Here is a 20,596-nt window from a genome sequence, read left to right as displayed (position 1 = left end):
CCTTCTTGGTTGGCCACTGTGAGAGCAGGATGTTGGACTTGATGGACCATTGGTCTGAACCTGGTGTAGGGCTCTTATATCTCTCCCCCCCCCCCCCCAGGTTGGAAGCAGTATGAATATTTCTTCTGAATACCAGTTTCTGGGAATCACAAGTGAGTAGAGTTGCTGCTGCACTCAGATCCTGCTTGTAGGTTCCTGTTGGGGCGTCTAGTTGGCTTCATTGAGATCAGGGTGCTGGACTTGATGAGCCATTGACCTGATCCAGCAGGCTTTTCTTACAACTGTATCAATATATTTTCAGCCTCCTAGACCTTTCTGTCCAGTGCTCAGAACTCTCCCCAGGCCACACTGCTCTTGTTTTATACCCCAAGTGGTGATGCGGGTGGTGCTATGGTCTAAACCACTGAGCCTCTTGGGCTTGTCGTTTGGAAGGTTGGCAGTTTGAATACGCAACGAGATGAGCTCCTGTTGCTCTGTCCCAGCTTCTGCCAACCTAGCAGTTCAAAAGCACACCAGTGGAAGTAGATAAATAGGTACCACTGCAGCAGGAAGGTAAATAGCATTTCCATGCACTCTGGCACTTGTCAGGGTCTTCCATGCACCAGTAGCAGTTTAGTCACGCTGGCCACATGACTTGGAAAGCTGTTTGTGGACAAATGCCAGCTCCCTCAGCCTATAGTGACATGAGCGCCACACCACATAGTCACCTTCGACTGGACTTAACTGCCCAGGGGTCCTTTATCTTTTACCCCAAGTGTTTTTGCCTGGCTGGGCTGTGTCCTTGAACTCTCCAGTTAAAGGATCAGAGAGCTTTGTAGCATGAAAGACAGATAGACAGATGGTCAAATATCCAGACTGGTTCAAAGGCAGCTTTCTTTTATTCCTTTCGCAAAATTTGGTATTGTAAAAAGAACAACAACAACAACAAAAACCCACCTCAAAGCGGTTTACGAAAGAATAAAAAAATAAAATTATTGGTAAAACAGATAATGAAAATCAACCATAAGCTAAAAATCAGATTAAAACATATGTCAACATTCTGCATATCTAGGCAGGCTTGTCTAAACCAAAATGTTTTGTAAGAGGTATTGAAAGAGTATAGCAAAGACACCTGCCTGATGTCAACAGGCAGGGTGTTCCAAAGTTGTGGTGCTGCCATGCTGAAAGATTGATTTCTTACTAATCCAAAAGCTTTCTCTGATGCAGCTTGTCCAGGATTGGGGCAGCACTGTTATAAAAAAGTGGGATCAGTTGAGAAGTGGGATCTGATGGGGGTCTAGACGGGAGAGATACTTCATTTCTTTAAACTTTTACATTTACTATTTGCAAAAGCCTGGTGGGGTGAGGGGAGACCATGGAAAAAATGCACTCCAGTGTCGTCTGCTTGGCTCAAAATCTTGGCACAACATTTTTGGGGCAGTCTCCTTTGTGGACTGCCCAGTTTGCAAGCTCTGATATATATGCCAGGCTCATATATTGCTTATGGGATCAAACCTGGGCCTTAGAAGGGCTGTAGCTCAGGGGTGGAGCATCTGTTTGCACCTGTGAAAGGTCCCGGGTTCAATCCCTGGTGTCCTCATTTTTTTTTTATAATAATTTTTATTAGTTTTCCAATTTTAAAACAAAACAATAACAACGACATAAAAACATCCACCAATACAAACAAACACACAAATATAAATTCTTAACCTCATTTTCATAAGCCTCCTTTCTCGGACTTCCCCATACCTCACCTTTTTTGCATCCTTATTTCACAGTTTTTCAGCAAGCCTTTTAACCAATTAAATTTAAATTTGTTATCTTTCTCAATTTCGCCTTAAATAACATTTTCAGCTGCAATTCTGCATCTTCCTTCCCCTTGACATTTTAGCACTCATCAATATTATAACAGTTCTTAAGATAAGCTTTGAACTTCTTCCAGTCTTCCTCCACCGTCTCCTTCTCTTGGTCACGGATTCTGCCAGTCATTTCTGCCAATCCCATAAAGTCAATCACTTTCGTCTGCCATTCTTCCAGTGTGGGGAGTTCTTGTGTCTTCCAATACTTTGCTAGAAGGATCCTTGCTGCTGTAGTGGCGTACATAAAAAAAGTCCTATCCTTCCTTAACACCAATTGGCCGACCATGCCCAAGAGGAATGCCTCTGGTTTCTTGTGAAAAGTACATTTAAGTACCTTCTTAATTTCATTATAAATCATTTCCCAAAAGGCTTTAATCTTTGGGCAGGTCCACCAAAGGTGAAAGAAGGTACCTTCAGTCTCATTACATTTCCAACATTTATTATTGGGCAGATGATAAATCTTCGCAAGCTTAACTGGGGTCATGTACCACCTGTAAATCATTTTCATAATATTTTCTCTTAGGGCATTACATGCCGTGAATTTAATACCGGTGGTCCATAACTGTTCCCAGTCAGCAAACATAATGTCATGTCCAACGTCCTGTGCCCATTTAATCATGGCTGATTTAACTGTCTCATCTATTGTATTCCACTTCAGCAACAAATTATACATTCTTGATACATTCTTAGTATTGGGTTCTAGCAATTCTGTTTCCAATTTCGATTTCTCCACCTGGAAGCCAATTTTCCTGTCTCAATCCCTGGTGTCTTCACATAGGGTTGGGATTGTTCCCTCCCTGAAAACCTGGCAAGTGTGGATAATATTGAGCTAGATGAACCTATGGTCTGACATGAAATAAGGCAGCTTCCTATTTTTTCAAAATTATGAGAACTGGAATCTTACATACTTCTTAGAGGAAAGGACTTTAGTTCACTGGTAGAGCATCTGTTTTTCATGCAGAAGGCTCCAGGTTTAGTCCCCAACATCTCCAGGTAGAGGTGGGAATATTCCCTGACTGAAATACCAGAAGAGCTGCTGCCAGTCAGTGTAGACAAACCTGAGCTGGATTGACCCAATGATCCGACTCAGCATAAGGTAGTTTCCAGTGAATTTGCAGAGCAGCACATCTGACATCAATATGAAACAGAGCCTTCGGTATTATTGGCTCACTCCTGTGGAATGCTCTTCCAACAGAGAGATTCAAGCAGGCGCCTTCTATATTAACCTTCAAACGTTCACTGAAAACTTTCCTTATGCAGATAATTACAGGAAAACATTTTCCTTTAATAGTTAGCTGGCAATCTGTTTTAATTTGTGGTTAGCTTTTATTGTATTACAGTTGCTTTAAACCTCCCTGATGTTGCTGTTGGTTTTATTAAATTGCAGCATGCAATTATTATTTTTTTACAAAAGAATATTTATTTATTTTATTTACTGATAAATATATTTATATACTGCTAAGTCAGTATATTAATTGCCTAGATGATAAAAATATAAATATGTAGGAAAGCTTTTAGGAATAACTTGAGAGACTGCCTTATCCCTTATGCACCCCATATATTCTTGTGGTCTGCAAGTTCCAAAGCTCTCGGAAGACGTCTCTGCAGTAACTCTGAGCATGGCCTTTAGTGTGGCTGCTCCTGTTCTGTGAAACGGCATTTCTGTCAAGTAACGACAGCGGCCCACTCTCTGTACTTCCTGGAAACATTTTTGTTCTGACAGGTTTTCACAGCTGGACAAAGGGGTCTTTTACCATACATGTTCACTTCTTAGGGTTTTAGTCTTTAAAAAAAAAAAAAAGTGTTCATTATTTGTGAGTTGTTAACTTTTTTATTATTTTAAACGTGAATCGCCTTGATACGGTGGCTTGGAAGGTGATTAATAAATTAATTATTATAATAAATTTTAATTGGATGGTTTAATTTAGAGATTTAATTGGATGATTTTAATGTATTGGTTCCTTTAACCTTTCATATTGTAATCTTTTCTAACCTTTTGATGATGTTTTATTATTACTATTATTACTATTACTATTACTCTATTTTGATGCAAATATATATTTTGGTTTAAGTTATTTTTAATATTGTATTAGTGCATATATTTTATCTGTGGTTGATATGACCATGGCAGTTGAAACAGCAATAATAAACTAGTAACTGTATAAATATGTACCATGTAAATGAATAAACATGCAATTTTTGTGTAAATCAGCAGCATAATAACAACAACATGGAGTTGTGGTGACTCTCTCTTCCTCTCTGCTTTTGCTCCTAGCTCTACGTGTCTTCGGAGAGCCGCTTCAACACTTTGGCTGAGCTGGTCCACCATCACTCGACCGTGGCAGATGGGCTGATCACTACTCTGCACTACCCGGCCCCCAAGCGCAACAAACCCACAATCTATGGTGTGTCCCCCAACTACGACAAGTGGGAGATTGAACGGACGGACATCACCATGAAGCACAAACTTGGAGGGGGCCAGTATGGCGAGGTATACGAAGGCGTCTGGAAGAAGTATAACCTCACAGTGGCGGTGAAGACCTTAAAGGTAGGTACTGAAACCTGTTCTCTTCTCTCTTTCTACCACTCTTCTGTTTGGTAGCCACTGCCCTTTTAAAGAGGAAAACTTCACCACGCTTAGAAGGTCCCAAAAGGTACAGACTCCCCTAATGAAGAAAGGTTGCAGCATTTGGGACTTTTTAGTTTAGAGAAAAGGTGAGAAAGAGGTGACATGATGGAAGTTTATGAAACTATGCACGGCATGGAGAAAGTGGTTAGGGAGTAGTTTTTCTCCTTCTCTTGTGATACCTGTGGGAATGCAATGCAGCTGAATGTTGGAAGATTCAGGACAAATAAAAGAAAGGACAGTGGCGTAGCGTGGGGGGTGCAGGGGGGGCCGGCTGCACTGGCCGCAACATCTGGGGGTTAGGGTTAGGGGGCGCAAATCCACGGGTTAGGGGGTGCAAATCCACGGGTTAGGGGGTGCAAATTACTTGCCTTGCCCCCCTGACAACCCATGCTACGCCACTGAGAAAGGACTTCTTCACACAGCAGAGCACAGTTAAACTATGGAACTCGCTCCCACAGGAAACAGTGAAGGCCACCAACCTGGATGGATTTAAAAGTTGATTAGACAAATTGGTGGAGGAGAGGGCTATGAGTGGCTGATCACCCTGATTGCTATGTTCCACCTCCACTGTCAGAAGGTTTGCACCTTCACTGTACTCTCTTTGGTGTGTGGAAGAAACATTTTTGTTTAGGCAGAGCCCTGATATGTAGAATGTTGACCTGTGTTTTATCTTCATGTTTATTTTAATTGCTTTCGAAGATTTAAAATAGTTTCTACACTCTACCTCCACTGTCAGAGGCAGCAGTATTCCTGGATACCAGTTTCTGGAAATAACAGGAGGGGAGAGTGCTCTTGTGCTCAGATCCTTCCTGCAAGTTTTATCTGCAGGCATCTGGTTACCCAGTGTGGGAAGATGCTGGGCTAGTTGGGCCCTCTTTTTATGTTCTTAGGATTTGCATTTGAACTGCTGAGTTATTTTCCCACCTCTGTTTTGTACCGCTAGAGAAGCAAATTCCTCAAGTCGGCTTTGTGGATTCTTTTTTAAAAGCATATGCAGACAGTGACACCTAGTGTTCTAACCATGCAGATTATAAGACTTTAGGGGTGGGGGGGGGGAGAGAAATGTTCCGTTTCTGATTGCTGCAGATATAGCCTCCATTAACAGATACATTGCGCTCCCTGGGCAGGTGTTTTACTTACTTAAAAAAAAAAAAAAAAAACCACTGTACTTTCATCCAGAAATCTCAGCGTTACCAGGAACAGTATTCTTCAGTCATCAAATGCAGCTAGGTAAATAGGAATGTTTTCAAATTCCTCTCAAAAAAGTGAATGACAATGTGCACATCATGGGGAACGCCTTTCACAATCTATTAGTAGTAGTAGCAGCAGCAGCAGTATTTAATGTTTATGTATCCTGCCTTTCTCTCAAATTAGGATTCAAAGGAGCTTACAACATTAATAACATGTTTATAAAATATGAAACAATAAAAACAAATTAGTTAAAAACAATAAGTAATAATACATCAGAATGTATTGAGAGACAGCAATTAGAATCTAGTTTGCCCAGTGGTCAGCGTTGTCTGCTCCTTAGTTTTCAAAGCTCTGTCTGAACATCTGGTTGGCTGCTGAAAATTGGATGTTGGACTACATGGGCCATTGGCCTGATTCAGCTCTTCTTATGTTCTCTGCATCTGATGGAATGGGATCTGTTCTGCAAAGTGCTTCTTATGGTGTAATGAAAATGGTTAGTCTTTGGTTCAGTCTGTGCTATACATCTTAAGCAGTATCAGACCCCTCAGTCATGAAACCACCACCACTACCACTCTGAGCTTCTATGGGGAGCTGGAACCGCAGAACTTAACATCGGGGAGAGTCTGTAAGGAAGGTAGTGATCTCTCAGATATTTGGGGCAGGAGCTGTGTAACACACTTTATATGTTATTATCACTTATATATACATTTTTAGGAACATTTAACCCAAGTATATGTGAGGGGAATAGAGGGTTTCCTAACAACTTCACATAAACTATGCAAAGGAGGAGGTTGCAGCAGATTCTCCAGGTCTAGTATCTTCAGTTCAGATAAAGGAAAGGAATCTGAACACCCACAAGTCCTTTAGACCTGTTGGTCTGCAATGCCAAATGCCCACTGTATTTCAGCCCTTGACACAGTTCTGGATTGCAGAATTTAATCATGTGAGATATATGCCTCCACCACTATCCCAGTCATGCCATACTGCTTTGTAGCTTTTTTGGGTGGTGGAGGGCAGGCTTGCCATTTCCACGGGTAACTTCCCTCCTCCCGCAAACCACCTCTTCCCGCTCTGGGAAGCTGATTTCTCTTAGATGTTTCAGTTATGCATTCTATCGTAAAATCTCCCTGTTTTTCTGAGTCGAAAGCGGGTACTTTGCCACGCTCCGCCGCCAATTCCTAAACGCCAGATAAATACTTAATGAAGGATGACTGGAAGCTGGGACTAAAATAATATAAAGCTGCTTTTTCTTTCTCTCCCTCTCCCCCTCTCTCTCTGTGCAGGGAGAGCTATCAGAGCGCTCAGAGAAACTCTCCCCAAAAAGGTGCAGAGCCTGAAATTATGCATGGCTAAAAACACACTTGAAAGGCGGGCTCCTAATCCACCTTCCTTAAATCCGTCAATCTAGTCTTAGACTGCAGGATTAGGGCTCCTTCTTCAAAGGTGTGGAGAATGCCGGGTGGTGTTTTGTTTTTTGTTTTTTTAAAAAACACCTCATATCTGTCTTTAGACACCAGCAGGGGGAGACAGGCCCTTAGCGGTCTCTTTGCAGGGAGAACTCTTGAGAGGTATAATTTGTCTTCCAGAAAAGAGTTTCCAAAGCACTTTGGGCATCCCTTCCCTCCGTCCCTCGCCGTGCCTGCCCCCGCAGCAAAGAAGATCGACACCTTAAAATAATAACGGGAAGGAGGCTGCCTTGGTAGTTTCAACGGACGTCGCTCATGATGAATTATTCCTGCTGCAGCCTATTTATTATCCTGCTTCAAAGTGGCTGGAAGCGACTCAGTGCATCTTGGCAAAGTAGTTCCTACAGAGAGGAAAAACGAGGGCTGGGGGGACCCCGTCCAGTGCTTCGGTAATGTTGAGCTCCATAGGGCCATTAAGTAAGACTTCAATTAGTACATTGCATTTGGCAAGAGAGAAAGAGAGAGATTGAGATCAAGGATATTTGACAACCTGATTTGCCCGGAGCAGAATGGAAGGGAACCTCCTTCTGACAATCCTCAATTTAGAACCTAACTTCTCTGACTTTGCAAAAGTTTCCCCAACTTCTGAGATTGCATTTCAGCCTTTAGGACTTGCCTACAATTGATTGAAACTGCCAGCCTACACCCAGAGATTTGGCTTGGGTTGTTTTCAAATTGATACAGCAACTCTTAGACTTCTTCATCTCTGTGGCCCCATGGCCATGTCAGCCTCAGAAGGGGAGCGTGCTCCTGTGCTCAGACACTGGTTGCTGGGACCTTCTGAATGCAAGGCCTGAGCTTTAAGCCTTTGATATTCCTCTTCTCTTCAAAGTAAAGTAAGATTCCAGTTCTTATGGTTATTAATAGAAGGAATTTAAGGGGGGGATGCCAGAGATTAAACCTGGATCTTCTGCACGCAAGTTGTAGTTATCTTGATTTCAGTAAGGCTTTTGACAAAGTCCTCCCTGATATTCTTGTGAAGAAGCTGATAAAATGTGGATTGGATGAGATAAATGTTAGGTGGATTTTTAGCTGGTTGACTGACCAAATCCAAAGAGTACTCACTCATGGTTCCTCATCATCCTGGACAAAAGTGGCAAGTGGGGTGTCACAGGGTTCTGTCCTGGGCCCATTGTTGTTCAACCTCTTTATAAGTGACTTGGAGGAAGGAATTGAGGGGGTGTTCATCTAATTTGCAGATGACAGCAAGCTGGGAGGGGTAGGCAGTGCCACTGAAGAAAGAATCAGGATTCAAGATTACTTTAACTGTTGGAGAAGTGGCTCCAAACTAGAGAAATTAATTTCAGTAGGGACAAATGTCAGCTTCTGGGCTAGCAGGAAGATCCATCAATTTAAGACTGCGGACACCTGGCTTACTAGTAGTACATGTAAAAAGGACCTAGGGGTCTTAGTGGATCACAAGCTTAACATGAGTTAATGGTGTGATGCAGCAGCATAAAAAGCTAATGCTATTTTAGGCTGCATCAAGAGAAGTATCCAGATCAAGGGAAGTAATAGAATAACTTTATTCTGCTTTGGTCAGACCCCACCTGGAGTAATGTGTCCAGTTCTGGGCGCCACAATTTAAGAAGGATAATGACAGGCTAGAACATGTGCAGAGAAGGGCATCCAAGATGATCAAGGATTTGAGGCCAAAGGTTTACAATGTACCGCAGTCTGAGGCCAGAGGTTATTGATATTCTGCAACCTGAAAACATTGAAAACTTCTGGCCTCAGGCTGTGGAACATCAAAAACCTCTGGCCTCAGGTTGCAGAATATTTTGCCCCACAACCATTCCCCTTTTGCAGAGCTTTTGTTGCCTGCATCAAGACAAGCAAATCATCCCAGGCCTCTCTATGTTTTAGCACACAAGAACTTGATTTATCTCCCCCCCCCCATCCCCCAGGCTTTCTGTGGTCCTACAGATCTGGCCAGGCGCTTGCTCCATTTCCTCTGATGATGTGATGTGATTGAATCCAGCAGCCTGACCCACCTGGGTGCCTCTGGAGGGTCACGTTTGAGACATCCATCCTGCAGCTGACGTCGGCCACGGCCTCTTTCCAGCCCCAGCCTTGTGGGAGGCTGAAGATCAGTCAGCCTGGAATCTTTTCATGCCCAATAGGCTTACAAACAAATTATTGCTACTGTCAGGCTTCCCCTGATATTTCATGCATGCTGTGGTCTTCCTGGAAGAGGAGGAAAATGAGGTGTACATCAAGGAGCTAAGACAGAGATTCTGGAAGAAGTTTTTCATTGCATTATAGAAGCAGAGGCAGTGTGGTGTAGTGGTTAGCATCTTTGACTAGGACCTGGGAGAGACCAGGGTTCAAATCCCCACTTGGCCATGAAACTCACTGAGTTACCCTGGGCCAGTCACTTCCTCTCACCCTAGCCCTCCTCACAGGGTTGTTGCCAGGATTAAGCAAGGAGCAGGAGAACCATGTTCACCAGCATAAATGAAACAAACAAACAAACAAACAAACCAGGAAGTCAGAATTCCACAGCAAAGGGTGAAAGGGAATAAGGATGGAGGAGAAACTCAATTCAGTTTGCATTTTAATTACACTTTCTGGAACCATGAACAAAACCAGGTGGAAGGTTTTTTTCCTGAATTTGCACTTCTCTGAAATTTTCAGTGTGGTTCTCCAGAAAGGTAATGTTTACAAAATGTTTACAAAAATGTGTATATTTGGGCAAAGTGTGCCTAACAATGTATACATGAGTGAAAATAGCATTTAAAACTTAATATATGACTCGGGTCCCAAATATCTGAGATATTGCCTCCTTTCTTACAGATCCTCATGAGTGTTAAGATCAGTGGGGGGAGGGGCTTTTGTAGTTTCACCTCCCTCAGAAATTTGGGGGAGGGTGGCAGCCCAGGGGATGACATTCCCTTGTAATAGCCCCTAAGTTGTGGAATTTCCTCCCCATAGTGGTGCATCTAGCACCTCCATTATACAGCTTTCCGAAGCACCTATTTACCCTGACTTTTTGACACCCGAGATGTGTGTTTTCGGGGCCCACCCCATTCCTGTGGTTGTAATATGTTTTACGTGTTCTGAATTATAAATTGTTGGGACCTGCTAGTGAGGCACAGGTAATAATAATAATAGTAATAATAATAATAATAATAATAATAATAATAATAATAATACAGTGGTACCTCAGGTTAAGAACTTAATTCGTTCTGGAGGTCTGTTCTTAATCTGAAACTGTTCTTAACCTGAGGTACCACTTTAGCTAATGAGACCTCCTGCTGCCGCTGTGCCACCACTGCATGATTTCTGTTCTCATCCTGAAGCAAAGTTCTTAACCTGAGGTACTATTTCTGGGTTAGCGGAGTCTGTAATCTGAAGCGTCTGTAACCCGAGGTACCACTGTAATAATAATACATAAATATAATAATCCAGCCATGAAAAAAACCCCACCCGTCTCTCCATCTTCCATCAAGGCAAGCAAAAGGCATCATTGCAACAGCAACAACAAATCTTTATTACAGTCGTACAACAGCATAAGGAGGGAGGGATATACCGTACTTTTCTGTGTATAAGACAATTTTTTAAATTCTAAAATAATGTTCAAAATCTGGGTTTGTCTTATACACGGATAGTATCTCCCCCCCATTTTCTTAAATCAGAGTCCCCCAAAATAGGGGGCGTCTTATACATGGGGGTGTCTTATAGATGGAAAAATACGGTAATCATTTAAAATCTTTAATTTTTTTAAAAAAAACTAAAAGGAGTTAAGACAGAAAGTATATACAGTGGTGCCCCACAAGACGAATGCCTCGCAAGACGAAAAACTCGCTAGACGAAAGGGTTTTCCGTTTTTCGAGGTGCTTCGCAAGACAAATTTCCCTATGGGCTTGCTTCGCAAGACGAAAACGTCTTGCGGGTTTGCTTCCTTTTTCTTAAAGCCCTTAATACCCGGGGAATCCGTGCTCCGCAAGACGAAAAAATCACAAGACGAAGCAACTCGCGGAACGAATTAATTTCGTCTTTCGAGGCACCACTGTATAAAAGTCTATAAGGATCCAGAAGAAGCTAAGAGAGTCTAAAAGAAGGATTAAGAACATTAGACAGGAGTGGAAGAGCGTAAAAGGTTAGTATATACAGTGGTATCTCTGGTTACATACTTAATTCATTCTGGAGGTCTGTTCTTAACCTGAAACTGTTCTTAACCTGAAGCACCACTTTAGCTAATGGGGCCTCCCGCTGCTGCTGCGCCGCCGGAGCACAATTTCTGTTCTCATCCTGAAGCAAAGTTCTTAACCTGAGGTAATATTTATGGGTTAGCAGAGTCTGTAACCTGAAGCTTATGTAACCTGAAGCGTAAGTAACCCAAGGTACCACTGTATAAGACTATAGCTATCAGTCTACAGAGCACTCTAATATGAGTGCTCATTATATCTAGTTTGTGGCACTAGTCATCATCCGACGAATTTTGAGCATTCCTGTGCAGAATCTGGCAACGTATATTGTAGCAGGGTTGGTATCTGAAAGCAACAGGGAAGTATAAAATTGTCCTGTGTGCCCTGGGTACTTATGCAGTAATGGTAAGATGAGGCTAGTACAAATGTCTCTATAGTAAAGACTCTGGAGAAGCACATGCTCTGTTGTTTCTATTTGTCCAGAGTCACAGGGGCATTGTCTCTAGGCATCATTGCAATTCAAGAGCATATTCTGGACAAGCAGAAGCACTTAGGGAAGGACTAGGAGGGATGTGGCCTGGGAAGAGTCCTAAGGGCCAGATAGAGAAGGCTGGAGGGCCACATTCCTGAAGTTCCCCATTCCTTGTAAGCTGTTGCAACCCACTGTGAGACCAGCTGTAATGACAACGAGGATGGTAATAAGGAAAAAAATGCTTGCAAAATGCTAATATTTGACTCTAAAATGCCATGGGAATGTGGAGAGCTGAACTTAAAACTAATGGGTGAGGTGAGTGAATCCAGGAGAAACAAAAATTGATAGATTTGCCCAGCTCTAGAAGAGAAGCTGCATTGTAGGGCTCATGAGAGCTGGACTCTGTTCTGTGAGTTCTCAGTCGGTAGCCTCATGCAGATTCCTTTCACACCCTCTCTCTATAAGAAAATAAATGGCTTATTAAGTAAACAGAATGTAGAAGGACAGGAAATCACAGCATGGGGTAACTCTGTCTCTTGACCATCACTCCCAGGCTCAAAGGCTATAAAGCCAACCTGGATTGTGAACCTTTATTTAGCATGCCTAGCCAACATGTCTCCAGAGTTCTGAAGAAGATTCTTGAGGACAAGAAACTTGTTTAGAAGTTAAGATTCTTCACAGCCAGCACTAACCACTAGGTTTCTCGGCTGTGTGATTTATAGCCAGACTTATTTTTTTACCCTTCGCCTTACCGTTCAGACATCATCCTTGCTTACTTTTTATTAGCCCGGTTTCTGTTGGCTAGGGAGAGGAAGTCACCTGCCAGCTGCCAGTCAAACTAATTGGAAGCAAATACATGGATGGGGTGAAAATGCCGAACAGCAAAATGAGCACTGAGCCAGATTTTAAGAACATAAGACGGGCCTGCCAGCTGAATCGTTCCAAAGGTTCATCTAGTACAGCATACTGTCCTCACAGTGGTCAACCAGATACCTCAAACAGAAGCCTGTAACCGGGACCTGAGTGCAATGGTATCACTCTCCCCACTTGTGATTCCTAGCAGCTGGGAACAGGAACATCTTTAGTCCTCAGGGCTGGCCAGATACATTCAAGCACCTCTAGCAGAAAAACTCTCACACCAAATTAGAGTTGGTACAGTGTGGTGATTAGAGTACCAGACTAGGACTTGGGAGACCAGGGTTCAAATCACCCACTTGGCCATGAAGCACACTGGGTGTGACCTTGGGCCAGTCACTGTCTCTCAGCCTAACTTTCCTCACGTGGTCGTGGGGATTAAATGGGGGGACGGGGACAACTATGTACACCACCCTGAGCTCTTTGGGGAAGAAGGTGAGGTATAAATGCAGGGATGTACCAAAAAATTTCTCAAAGCTACCAGCATGAGTTTGACCAAACTGTGGGAGGCAGTGGAAGACAGGAGTGCCTGGCGTGCTCTGGTCCATGGGGTCATGAACAGTCGGACACGACTAAACAACTAAACAACAACAACCAAAAAATTAATCTGTGCAAGCCCCATTGAAAAAGTGGAGACCACAATCTAGTGTAGCTCTCATTCATTTTACTAGCCCCTGTGCAGGAGAAATTCCAGCAAGCAGGTGGCATTGGGCTGGATCTCCCCTTTTCCTAGCATCTGAAATCCCAAGGTTTCTTCTCCGTTTCACAGTGGTGCTGCCTCTGTGACATTTTCCCACCTCCCAGTATCCCCTTCTGCCATTTTCTGCCTTATCCCCCATCAATGTTTTGTTTTCCTGCCCAGAAAGAAAGAAGCCCAGGGACAGAGAACAGCATTGTCTGTAAAGGCACAGCCTCCTCCCAGCCGTGCTTTGTAAATGACCTTCTGGCCACCCAAGCTTCTGTTTATCTTGGACTCTACGCCCCGCTGAGCAGGAACCGTACCTTCCTCACTCCAGAGTGAGGCCAAGCCGAGATGGCTTTCTGCTAATAACATCATAATGCAATTTTAACTGTGGCGGTGGAAGACACTGCAAGGAAAAATTGAGAGACAGTGGCTTTTAAAATGCAAAACTTTCTCTCCATGGTTCGGGTTCCATTGCAAACTCTGAGGGGGGCAGAATTCTGTGCCAGAAGCTCTTCTAGACTTGTATAGTTGGAATTGGACCCCTTCAATGCAGGAATCACAGCTAAAGAATTCTGTTTGTGCTGTTAGCCACGGTTTCCAGAGAGGCAATGTGCCACTGAGTTTTAGTGGCTGGAGACAAGCAATTGGGGAGCGAATCGGATACTGGACTAGATGGAATTTTGGTTGAAGCCAATGAGGCCCCTCTTAATACTTCTTAATACTTTTTAAAGCATCTCCAGATCAGGAAGGCAGTGTATGTAGTTCTCCACACTTAATCTCCACAACAGCCCTGTGTGGTTGGGAGATGATGACTGGCGAGTGGTCATCCAGAGAACTTCATGGTCGAGTGGGAGATTGAAATCCTGGTTTCCCAATTCCTAGTCTTACACTCTAACCACTACACCACACTGGGTTTTCCTCATTTTGTATTTGTAGATTATATGTGACAGGAACAGTGAACTTGTTGACCCCCCCTCCATGTCACCCTCTCAACTCCCATAAGGTTCAGTAACCATCATGGTTAGGGATGATGGGAGTTGAAGTCCACTGATGTCTGGAAGGATGGTTGGAACAGGAGTCCAGTGACATCTGGAGGGATGATGGGAGTTGGAATCTAGAGGACCAGAGATTTCTCCACTCTGGTATATGCTTCTGAACTTTTTAAGCTACTGATACATCTTCCCTCTGCGAATATTGACTACCTAATCAAGCCTTAAGTGTCATGTCTCACAGAAGATGCAGGAAGCAAGGAGGGAAAAGTTTATTAATGTAGGGACGGCAGCAGTTTATGGAATTTATCTGTTATGCATAATTCCATGGAAAGAGAACAAGGAAGGGGATCCTTTTTCCTCCATGATATTAAAACTTGGGGTCACCTGGGGAAGTTGTTTGTCAGTAGATCTGGACAGGCAAAAGTGTGTCTTTTTATATAATACTTCATTAACTCATCAAGGTGTGCTAATGGAAACTAGTTTTGATGGCTTTGAACACTGACTAAACAAATTCATTGGGGAGGTCTGTTGGCAGCTTAATAGGTTAACAGACCCTCCACATTCAGGTGTGGCTGAAGCAAGTCTTGAGGGCCCCATAGAGAGGCCTGGGGGCCATATTTGGCCTCTGGACTTGCGGTTCCCCACAGGGGATCAGCCAGGAGCCCACAGATTGATTCTTGACTTACTCCAAATTCCAGTTAACCCAGCCACCACCACCCCTGGCTCAGCATGTAAATTAGCCCCTCTGATATTTCAGAGGAAGGTGACAGTTTCTGAAGTTGCATCGATTTCCACATTGCTCAGCCATTCTCTGGATGGTACCTGCGTGGCCTTTTCAAAACAAATAAAGGGAGAGTTTAATCTGGATATAGGGAATAAAATTGTCTCCTGGAACTGCAGTAACCCAACACCAGCAAAATATAAAATAAAAGAGCTTCAAGCAAAATATAGGGTGGTATCAATGCACTTGTTCCATTAGCAAAGATTTGTGCTCACACAATGGAACTCTTCCCCCCTCGTCCACCCCGTGCATGCCCTGCACCCTCCCCAAACTGCTCCTGAGGATTGGAGAAACCCCCAGAATTAAGGGGCAGTTGTGAGGAAGAGAGAGATGGAAAGTATAGTGTCCCAGTGCATGCTGGTCAGTAATCATACAGTCTAAAGTTGGAGTTAACTCTTTATTAGCAAAAACATGATCTCCGCAGACATTGCGGAGTGTCAAGCCTAATGAGCGCAGTGGCTAATTTCTGGTGGGTCTTATTCCATGGAATCAGTTGCTGAGACTGAAGGTCCCCACCTCCCCAGAGCTATCTATGTCTCCTTCTCTCCAAGGCTATTTCCAAGCAATCAGATACTGCGCCTGCATACAGCCAATCTCTCCTCTCTTTTCATACCTCTCCTTGTTCTGGAAGATTGGGGGGGGGGAGGTGAGCGTGTCACAGCAGGAGGGGGAGACACCCATGACTTTTCACCAGCCTGACTCATCTCTGCGCTCGCCAGATGTGATTCTGATTCTTAACTTCTCTCTGCCACAAACACTCCCAGCTCACTAAGCCCGGTTACCTCTTCAGATTACGACACCTCTTCTTTGCAGGTTTCTCTCTCTGACCACTCCCTGGGCTCTAAGCCTTCTTTCCTTGGGGGTTCCCCAGCTGGTTCCTCCCACCATTCCTCTGTGTCCAACCAGACCATGACATAGAGTTGTGCAAAAGTAAATCCATGCACAGACAAGGATTGGAAAGAGCCCATTGCTGTACTGAGGGGCAGGCCTGAGGCCAGAGGTTTTTGATGTTCTGCAGCCTGAAGAAGAAGAAGAAGAAGAGTTTGGATTTGATATCCCGCCTTTCACTCCCTTTAAGGAGTCTCAAAGCGGCTAACATTCTCCTTTCCCTTCCTCCCCCACAACAAACACTCTGTGAGGTGAGTGGGGCTGAGAGACTTCAAAGAAGTGTGACTGGCCCAAGGTCACCCAGCAGCTGCATGTGGAGGAGCGGAGACGCGAACCTGGTTCCCCAGATTACGAGACTGCTGCTCTTAACCACTACACCACACTGGCTCTCAGCCTGAGGCCAGAGGTTATCAATATTATGCAACATAAGGCCAGAGGTTATCAATGCTCCACAGCCTGAGACCAGAGGTTATCGATTTTCTGCAACCTGAGGCTAGAGGTTATCAATATTCCGCAGCCTGAGACCGGAGGTTATTATTGTTCGTGCAACTGTAATTTCCAGTGATTCCATTATCTAGACCATGTGCTGAAATCATTCTCTCTCTCCCTGTGCTCCCCTTACCTCTTTTCCTGCAGGAGGACACTATGGAGGTAGAAGAATTCTTGAAAGAAGCAGCGGTAATGAAGGAGATCAAGCATCCAAACTTGGTGCAATTACTGGGTAAGTGTCAGAAATACCAAGCAGGGCGACTCAAACCAAAGCCTTGCGCAGCAATACAGGCATTAAGGAGAAGATAAACCACTTAGCCACACCAAGGCTTCACAGAGAGACATTTCAATTCACTGGCAGGAGCTGGCAATTAATTTTTTTTAAAGTTGAACTGAGTTAGGTTTGTGCGTCTGTGTGTGTTTAAATCTTCATACTTGTATTTAATATATAAAAGGCCAGAAAGCTTAGACATCTTTAACCAGCTTCTGGAGGAAACTTCTCTTACCATAGAAAGCTGTTTTATTTCAAATCAGAGCTTTGAACCATCTAACTCAGTATTGTCCACACTGACTTGCAGCATCTCTCCAGGATTTCAGATAGGGAGACTCTCCCAGCTGTACCTGGAGATGCTGGGAATTGAACCCTGGGACCTTTTGCATGCAAATCAGATGCTTTATTACTGAGCTGTGGTCCCTTCCTCATAGGAGTGCATTACCTCTAGCTTAAAAATCATTCATCCTAGTCATAGGAAGCTGCCTTACACAGTCAGACCTTTGGTCCATCTAGTTAAGTGTTGTCTACATTGGCTGGCAGCAGCTCATCAGGGTTTCAGACAGTAGGTCTCTCCTAGCCAGTGTGGTGTGGTAGTTAGTGTTAGTCTAGGACCACGGAGACCAGTATTCATATTGCCACACAACCATGAAGCTCACTGGGTAACTGTAGGGCTAGTCACTGCTTCTCAGCCTAACCCACCTCGCAGGTTTGTTGTGGGCATTAAATGAAAGGGGGCGGGGTAAGAATCATAAACACCACCTTGAGCTCCTTTCAGAAAATTAAGGGTTCCCTAGGAAAAGGGATTGATTGTTAAACCACACTGCGAACTGTAGTTTTGGGAGGCCAATAGGGGTCTCAGCACCCTTAACAAGCCACAATTCTTTGTGGGAGAGGTTTGCAGTGGTATCATCGTGCTTTAAATGCATGGTGTGAAGGTGGCCTAACAATGGATACAACCCAGAATTAATACTGCAAATCACAAATTATTTTTTTCTTTCTTTAGCAGGATTTATTTTTTAAAAATTAATTTGTTCATTTTTAAATGTTTCATAGGCGTATGCACACGGGAGCCTCCGTTTTACATCATCACCGAGTTCATGACATATGGAAACCTCTTGGATTACCTGCGGGACTGCAACAGGCAAGAGGTGAATGCTGTTGTGCTCCTCTACATGGCCACCCAGATCTCCTCTGCTATGGAGTACCTAGAGAAGAAGAATTTCATCCATAGGTAGGAAAACTTTGTGCTGCTATTCAGAATAGTGCTATGATTTGCTTGCTTGTTTGTTTCCTATTGAAAGAGCCCAGGGCTGCAAATGGATCCACAATTTAAAAAGAAAAACATTATAGAGCAGTTAAAACATACTTTAAAAAATGGTGGCAGTGACAGCCACTAACTTGGATGGCTTTAAAAGAGTGATTAGACAGATTCATGATGGATAAATAAGGCTATCAAACAGCTCCACTGTAAAAGGCTCTTGTTTGCTGGGAGGTACAAGTAGGCAGAGTTTGGTAGCGCTCAGGCTGTGCTTGTTAGCTTCCCACTGGGGCATCTGGTTGGCGACTGTGAAGACGGGGTTGTACTATGTGAGCCTTTGGCCTGATCCAGCAGGACTCTGCTTCTGTTCTTACAGAAGAAAATGGAACCACCTCCCTTTATACCACTAGCCTGCTACAGAGGCTGTTAATACAATATTTCACAGACAGAGCGATACAGCTTTACAGTAGCACATTAATGTTGTGTGCTGTGTCTTGGAACACACAGGCACTCCTTGGGGAATCACGTCTTGCTTCTGGATTATTTTTCCTGCCAAGGGTATGTTGCATCCCTGCACAGCTTAGCAGCTGACAAACCCAGACGTTCAGCTATTTTGGGGGTGGTGATGCTGCACACTCAACCCTGCAACTGTGTATAATGTGAACCTGAGCAAGAGTTCACTTTGCAGCAGAGAAAGTGGGGGAGATTTCAATCCTTCCCATACCAGCTGTTTCCCTCCACCCTAAAAAAATCCTCTCACAGCTCTTCTCCCCACCCCCAGGAGTGTTACAGATCCACCTTTGCCTGAAACCCTGGGAAGCCACTGCCATTGTAAATAATACTGAGCTAGATGAAGCAATGGTTTGACTCGGTATAAGGAAATTTCATGTGTTCCTATATAAGCCAGTGTTTTCTTCACAACTATGAGCCCTGGAATTCTTAGGGGAAGGACAATAGTTCAGTGGTGGAATTTCTTGCCTTGCAAGCAGAAGGTCCCAGGTTCAATTTCTGTCATCTCCAGATGGGACTTGGAGAGACACCCCTGGCTGAAACCCTGGAGAACATTGGGCAGTCATTGTGGACAATACTCTGCTAGATAAGCCCACGGTCTGATTCAGCATGAGGCAGCTTGCTGTCTTTTTAGTATAATGGCATTATAGTACTGGACCAAATAGATTCTGAGATGGTGTGTGAGGGTCCAATGCTGTCACAAAAACATGGGATCAGGCCAGTGGCCCATCTAGTCCAGCCTCCTGTTCTCACAGTGGCCATTTGGGAAACCCTCAAGCCCTTTATGGGAAACCCACGAGCAGGACCTGAGTGCAAAAGCTCTCCCACATCCTGTGGTTTCCAGCAGCTGGCATTCAGAAACATTGCTGCCTCCAACTGTGGTGGCAGAGCATACACATCGTGGCTGGCAGCCAATGAAAACCCTCACCTTTTTGCCCCTGTGTGGTCATAACCCCCAGGATGCCCTTGTCCCTTCCATCACTCCTGCCTTTCAGTCTTTCTCAGTCCTGATGTGGTGTACCAGTGTTTCTACCTCCTCTGTGATTTTACAATAAAACCTCATAATGAAACCTTCCTTCCTAATCACCACAGCTCTTTGTGCAAAATGAGCTCTTCCCCATCCTTCCTTCTTTCCTTCCTTCCCCTGAGCTAGTAAATTGCCCATAATGACACCCCTTTTCTCTCCCCACCCCGAACCATCATTCGCCGCTTTACAGTTACTGGAGTTCTCAGAAAGTCTCCTTCTCTGTCTCTGTCTCTCTCTCTCTCCCCGCCCCCCATCCCCCACCTTTTCAACACACCTTCCATCCTCCTCTCTCCTTGTCATCTTGTGCTTTTTAGTGATTCCTTTCTCCTCCCGCTATTGTCTGGATTGTGTGCCTCTCCCGCTTCTCTCCATTAAGCATCTTTGCCATTCTTGCTGTCTGGAGGATTTTGACCTTTCAGTGTGCTGCAATTATTGCTAGCACTTTACATTCTTTGTCTGGGGAAATGGCCTCTGAGCAATCTAATAGCTGGTGGGTGACTTGATCAACTTTTTGGGGGCATTGTCAGTGTCTGTCTTGAAAGGAACTTGGGCTGAGCTTGGTGCCGTGTGGGAGGTCTCTATTTCCTTTCCGGGATGATTCCTCTGTGACTTAGGAATGTTGACATGCTGGAAACAACCCCAGTCACTGGGGGGGGGGGGGAATCTGCGAATGGGACATTTGTACATCTCTTTCTCCACCCCACAGGGAAACGTGCACACCCACACCCACCAGAGTACATTTGAAAATGATTACAGTACTTCCAAACCACTCAGAAAACTTCAATTTGGTGCATGTGTAATCAAAGACTAGAATATAGATCATTTGCAGTGCATAGTCATTAAATTCATCTGACAATAAAGGGTAGTATTTATAGCAAATAATGCATGTGAGGCCCTTCCATTTGGGGAAGAGGTAGAGCATCTGTTGTGCATTCAGAAGGTCCCAGGTTCAACCCCCAATGGCATCTTCAGGTGGGAGAGACTCCCATCTAGCTCAATATTACCCATAAGGAAAAGGTAAAGGAAAAGG

At 44.1% G+C, this 20,596-nt stretch overlaps 1 protein-coding gene across 3 annotated transcripts in view; it reads left to right on the top strand.

The window, feature by feature from the left end:
- Window positions 1–20,596, top strand: part of ABL1 (ABL proto-oncogene 1, non-receptor tyrosine kinase) — a 126,824-nt gene that overhangs the window by 86,470 nt on the left and 19,758 nt on the right. For all 3 annotated transcript variants that reach the window (XM_079961241.1, XM_079961243.1, XM_079961242.1), the window contains exons 4-6: window positions 4,114–4,386; window positions 16,645–16,729; window positions 17,825–18,002. In XM_079961241.1, the coding sequence (XP_079817367.1) occupies window positions 4,114–4,386; window positions 16,645–16,729; window positions 17,825–18,002 (536 nt within the window). The remainder of the gene's footprint in view (window positions 1–4,113; window positions 4,387–16,644; window positions 16,730–17,824; window positions 18,003–20,596) is intronic.

The sequence above is a fragment of the Podarcis cretensis genome (assembly GCF_951804945.1).
Source record: "Podarcis cretensis genome assembly, chromosome: Z".
Lineage (NCBI taxonomy): Eukaryota > Metazoa > Chordata > Lepidosauria > Squamata > Lacertidae > Podarcis > Podarcis cretensis.
The sequence above is the reverse complement of the archived record's forward strand: the minus strand, read 5'-3'. Positions and strand labels throughout refer to the sequence as shown.